The 6030-nt window shown below is 40.7% G+C and overlaps 1 protein-coding gene across 1 annotated transcript in view; it reads left to right on the top strand.

Annotated features, from left to right (window-relative positions):
- The first annotated feature begins 330 nt into the window (after positions 1 to 330).
- The window catches only part of LOC102193122 (intercellular adhesion molecule 4), an 8627-nt gene continuing 2927 nt past the window's right edge, over positions 331 to 6030 (top strand). The window contains exons 1-3 of the mRNA XM_005744588.2: positions 331 to 534; positions 2891 to 3005; positions 3410 to 3485. Of these exons, the coding sequence (XP_005744645.1) occupies positions 480 to 534; positions 2891 to 3005; positions 3410 to 3485 (246 nt within the window). The 5' untranslated portion in view covers positions 331 to 479. The remainder of the gene's footprint in view (positions 535 to 2890; positions 3006 to 3409; positions 3486 to 6030) is intronic.

Raw genomic sequence — 6030 nt, 5'->3', positions numbered from 1 at the left:
TAACACATCAATGGGATGATTATTTTTATTCTCAAAAGCTCTGTATCAGTGTATTGCTATGTAACTACTCTCTCTTTCTCTCTCATAGAGACACACACGTGCACACACACACACAGACACACACACACACACACACACACACACATTCTTGCCCTCCACGTTGCAACACTACACTTCATTTTTCTTGACCCTCCCTTCCTTCCTCTCTTCATATACCAACAGAGAACGCCCATGGTGGGTTTCAGAGGCCAGAGCAAAGGAACTCCCTCGTCATCAACTTCAGACACACAGAAGCAAAGCAAATACACACACCCCACACCCACATGTGCACTCACTCACTCACTCACTCACTCACACACACATACACACTCACACACCCCACAGTTCCACATAAACTAAAAGAACCCACTGCTACCTCATAAGTCTCAGGCTGTGGCACCGTCAGCATCGATCAGCTGTTAACGTGACATAGAAGAAGGATGGCTTCTCCTGGATGGGCCGTCGCGCTCATGCTGTTTCAGCTCTTCCACTCAGGTGAGTGAACTGATGGCTGATTGGGTGCAGTGGGCAGCTCTGATGAGAAGAACCTGTTCAGTGTAGAAGCCAATTGGGCGATAGAAGCAGATAAGGTTAAAAAGTAAGAGTGTGACAAGAGAGATAACTGGGACTGAAGATGACTGGGCAGAGTGTGGTGGCTGCGCTTGTAAGAACCCCTGAGGCAAATTGATTTGTAGTTAAAAATGACATGTGATCACTTTTCTGAGGGTAAAGTTACTTTTTTTTTTTACTCTGCTAACCTAATCCAAGTATTTCAGCTCAGGTTTTTCCAAAATTGTAGGAAACTATTTAACTTTAAAAAAACGTAATATGTTGTTAGAGAGGATTCAAAGCGGTTACACATGATCATATCAAACATGAGACATTTGAAAACACAACACAAAACATTATCTACACATGTAAAGCTCCATTCTGCATCTGAAGAAATTTGAATTTGTGATTCTTAGACAGACTTAGCTGACAGTACTTCCCATTCACATTTTGAACGCAGGCTTTTCCTTAAAGATTTCCATCCCATCTTTGGGGATGCTTCCATCCCCAAAGATCTGCAAATCAGGAAAAAAAAGACGTCATTGATCCTTCAGGTTTTGAGACTTGTGATCCTGGTTTGGTCCGGAGACTACGCTCTCTGTAAGCTGACCCAGCTGGCAGTTGTACTGCATTGTTCACGTTGCAGAGTGGCACATGGGAAACACAACTATAAATTTTGACAGCCGGCACGCCTACTGCCAGTGAGATCATCTGATAGGCAGGAGAACAACCCCAGGACTCGATGGAACAATGGTCAATTGAAAAGAGGAGCGAGTTCTTACGATTTGGGCAGGGTGTCCTTCCTTCCTCAGAGGAACACACTGGGTGTATTCAGCATGCTATGAAACAATAGTTCACAATAGATCAGCTAAAATGAGTATTATTTCATGAGATGGCAAAATTTAATTGACCCTTGCATGTATTGTGTTAAGACTGAGAAAAAAAAAATACTCATGAGATCATGTGAGTTACAGTGCCAGGACAAACATAGGAGGAGACCCATCCTTTTATTCATGTTTTTATTTATAGTATTGGGTTTAACATCACAGGTATTCAGTGTGTTAGGTCTACATGTACAGTATCCTCCTTAATGTTCTGTTTTTCCATCTTATGGCATTCTCTCCACCATGTTTTACAGATGATGTAATGTGTTTCATTTCATAAGCTGTTTACTGTTATGGCACGGTATGGATCCAGTGTAAGGATCCATACCGCTAACTGGCTGCTGATAAAAGCAGCAGGATGAATCCTGAAGCGTAAAGGGCTCTCTGGCCAAGTTCAGCCAAATTTTATAAGACAGTGCTTCACAGCGTAAATAGATAATGACTCAAAGCATACCGCAACTCCCAGCAGAGCAGCTTTTCATAGACTGAAGATAAAACTGAATGCAGAGAGACGCACAAATGGGGTGCGAGTGGTTGCAGAAACGGCCTGGCAAAGCATCTCAAGGAAGGGAACACAGTAATTGTCCATGGGTTCGAAAATCCAGGGAGTGATTAAAGGATTTTCCTCCAAGTATTAAGAACACTTTATTTAAATACATTTAAAAATCCATTGTGGTGGTGTACAGAGGCAAAATAATAAATAAATAAACATTTTTTAAAAAAAGTACATTTAAAAAGTCACTGCAGTGTTTTTGTAGCTACTTTCATTTTCAGAAAGCTCACAATGAATTTTTAACAGGTTTTTTTTTTTCTTTCTTTACAAGCACAGTGGATGAACCCCAAAAAGTTGATTCTGTTCATCTGGATGTAGCGTTTTCAGTGGGAGAAACGTTTGTCCCTCATTCAGTCTCAACTGAAGAAGTTGCTAGTGTTTCTCCCACTGAAAACTCTACATCCAGATGAACAGAACCAACATTTTGGGATTTCCTTACCTGGATGATTGAGCCTGCATGAAAAATTTTATAGTATTTTGAGGTTTTCTTCCAGTTTATTAAAAAAAAAGTACACGTAACACAAGGCTTTACAGTATTGCTGCCCCACAGATTGAACTTAGACAGAAAGGTACAACATGCAGTCTAAAGTTGCATAAGCTGACATTCGTAAGGAAAGCTTTAGCAACTAAAGACTTGGATTATTATAGTAAAGCGAGGAAAATTAGATCTTTTTTATTTCTTAGTTATAACATGTTGTGTGGATTTCTGATAAAAATAAAAGTGCAAAATGATTTTGCACAGACCTTAAAGATACAGTACACAGTGTTTACTTTCATGACTTATTATATCTTGCTCTTTCTCCCACTCCCTTAACCTCAGGTACTTCATACCCTGTTTTCACTAACACACCATCTCTTCCACCAGAATTCGCACTTCCCTTTCCAAATGTCAGCCTTGTCGCTTCTCCCATCACACCTGGAGAATCAACACAAAGTGTCCTCTGCCCTCTAAAGATATCACCCTCCACTGTGGTGGTCAGGTATGGCAAAAAGAGTGAGTGATTATTTCAGGCTGACGTAGGTAGTCAGTGATAAGAGTCTGTGTGCACTAACTTGCTGTTCACTCATCTGTGCAGTTTAAAGCCTTTTTGGACAATAAAATGATAGTTTGGTGTCACTCAGACATGGTGACCTTGTGGTATTTCATTGTTCAGAAAGGTTCACGAGGTTTTGACCTTGTGTTGAGCTTCTGAAATCTATGGTGCAAAGATCAGCACTCTGATTTTTATCTTGGATCAATTTCCAACTATTACACATTTCAGTTGCTGTCATGACTTTTACTTGACTTTTATTGAAATGTAAGAGGCAACGTCAAGAAAATGTCACCAAATTAACAGAATCATCTGCGTGTCTGAGGGAATTAATTGTGTATCTCCTTTTACAGGTTTGGAGATCCAGTCAAAGCTAACTGCTCCATACAAAGAATGGGGTATTTTGGCATTGGTTGGGAAGTCCCACTGGTAGGTTAATCAGTGTTTGATTATACACAGTGTTTTATATGTTGAGAACCAAACAAAACCCACTAAACTAAACTAAATATAAGCCTTATATCCTCACTTTGTAGTTTTACATAAGAGAGCTGTATATTTTCATCACACAGTCTTCACAACTTCATATCCAATGCAAAGAGAGTTATGATAAGTGTGAAGTGTATTGGGAAATAAAGAAAGAGCACTGCAGATGCAGTATTTGCTTTGAGGGCGTTGACTGAGAAGTATTGAGAAGGTCAGGAGTTGCACTGTGTTTGTGGATCTAAAGGGCATGATAGGGTGCCAAGATAGGAACTGGGGTACTGCCTGAAGAAGTCAGGAATGGCAGAAGATGCAAGGATGATGCCAGACATGTCTGAGGACAGCGAGACATTGGTGAGGTGTGAGTACATCAGGGATCGGCTGTGAGCCACTTCTTGTTGACAGTAGTGATTGACAGTCTGACAGATGAGGCGAGGCTGGAGTCTGCATGGACTATGATGCTCACTAATGAAATTGTGATCAGTAGTGAGAGTATGGAGTAGGTGGAAAAGAACCTGGAGACATGGAGGTATGCTCAGAGGAGAAGAGGAATGAAAGTACAACTAAAACAGGATAGATGTGTAAATCAGAGGAAGACAGATGAAAAGGTTACCATGGAAGCAGCAGAAGTGGTGAAGGTAAATTCAATTCAATATTATTTATATAGGAAAAACTTTTTAACGAGAAGAAACCCATGGAAGAACCGTGCCCAGGGAGGGGCAGGCAATTGTTGAGATTGGTTGGGGGTGAAGAGAAGGACACAGGAAAAATAGACACTGTGAAAGAGAGCATAATTTCAGCATAATTGTCAATAAGGAAAGTCTTAAGAGTAAACTTAAAAGTAAAGAGGGAATCTGTCTCCTAAATTCAAACTAGGAACTGGTTCCACCAAAGAGGAGCCCGAAAGCTGGAGACTGTCTCCCATTCTACTTTTTAATACTCTAGGAACCACATGTGAACTCAGTCTGACTGTGAAGTGATCTGATGGGGTGATACAGTACTAAAAATTCTTAAAAGACGTATTTTGGAATGATGATTTTGAATCTGATTCTGGATTTAACAGGGAGCCAATGAAGAGAAGACAATATAGAAGAAATATGTACTCTCTTACTAGTCTATGTCAGTATTCTTGCTGCAGCATTTCACCTCAAGTAAAGGCATTTCAGGGAGTTTTTAAGGCATCCTTATAATAATGAATTACCGTCATCGAGCCTAGATGTAATAAATGCATGAACTAGTTTTGGAGGTCCACCTACATTGTTCTTTGTAAAAAAGTGATTGCCCCCTAAACCTAATAACTGGTTGGGCAACCCTAAGCAGCAACAACTGCAATCAAACATTTGTGATCACTGGCAATGAGTCTTTTACAGCACTTTGGAGGAATTTTGGACCACTTGTCTTTGCAGAATTGTTGTAATTCAGCCAAAATCAAGGGTTTTCAAGCATGAATTACCTTTTTAAGGTCATGCCACAGCATCTTAATCTGATTCAGGTCAGGACTCCAAAGCAGTCCTGCTCTTTTTCTTAAGTTAGAGGTGGACTTGCTGGAGTGTTTTGGATCACTGTCTTTCTGCAAAAACCAAGTGCTCTTCAGCTTGAGGACACAAACAGATGGCTGGATATTCTCCTTCAAGATGTTTTGGTAGATCCATGGTTCCATTTACCAGAGCAAGTCTCCCAGATCCCTAGGCAACAAAGCAGCACTGGACCATCACATTACTGCCACAACGTTTTACTGCTGGTATGTCGTTCCTTTTCTGAAATGCTGTGTTACTTTTACACACCCCAGTCTGACCATTTTTCAAGGCTTGGGGATCATCACGATGTTTTCTGGAAAACTGAACTACGCCTTTATGTTCCTTTTGCTCAGCAGTGGTTTTCATCTTGGAACCATTTGGGGACATTTTTGCCCAGTCTCTACCTTATGGTGAAGTCATGAACACTGAACTGAAGCAAGAGAGGCCTACCGTTCTTTGTTCCGGGGTGTTTTGAGACCTTTTGGATGAGTCGTTGCCGAGGTCCTGGGGTAACTTTGTTCAGCCAGTGAAAGTTCACCACTGTTCCATGTTTTCGCCATTTGTGGATAATGTCTTTCACTGTGGCTCGCTGGAGTCCCATAGCTTTAGAAATGGCTTTATAACCTTATCCAGACTGAGATCTGAGTTACATCGTTTCTCACTTGTACCTGAATTTCCTTCGATCGCAGCATGATTTCTAGTTTTGGAGGACTTTTTGGTCTACTCTACTTTGTCAGGCAGGTCCTATTTAAGAGATTTGATTGAGCACAGGTGTGGCAGTAATCAGATCTGTGTATGGCTACAGACGTTGAACTCTGCTTTTCAAAGACGTGATACACCACAGTTAATTTCCCCTTAATAATAAACATCATTTAGAAACAGCATTTTGTTTACTTGTTAATATTAAAATTAGTTTAATGGGCTGACACATTTGAGTGTGATACACACACACACACACACACACACACACACACACA

The sequence above is a fragment of the Pundamilia nyererei genome, unplaced genomic scaffold, assembly GCF_000239375.1.
Source record: "Pundamilia nyererei isolate P.nyererei 1_Seehausen unplaced genomic scaffold, PunNye1.0 scaffold00145, whole genome shotgun sequence".
NCBI classification, from domain to species: domain Eukaryota; kingdom Metazoa; phylum Chordata; class Actinopteri; order Cichliformes; family Cichlidae; genus Pundamilia; species Pundamilia nyererei.
Note: the sequence above shows the minus strand (reverse complement) of the source record. Positions and strands in the feature narration are given on the sequence as shown.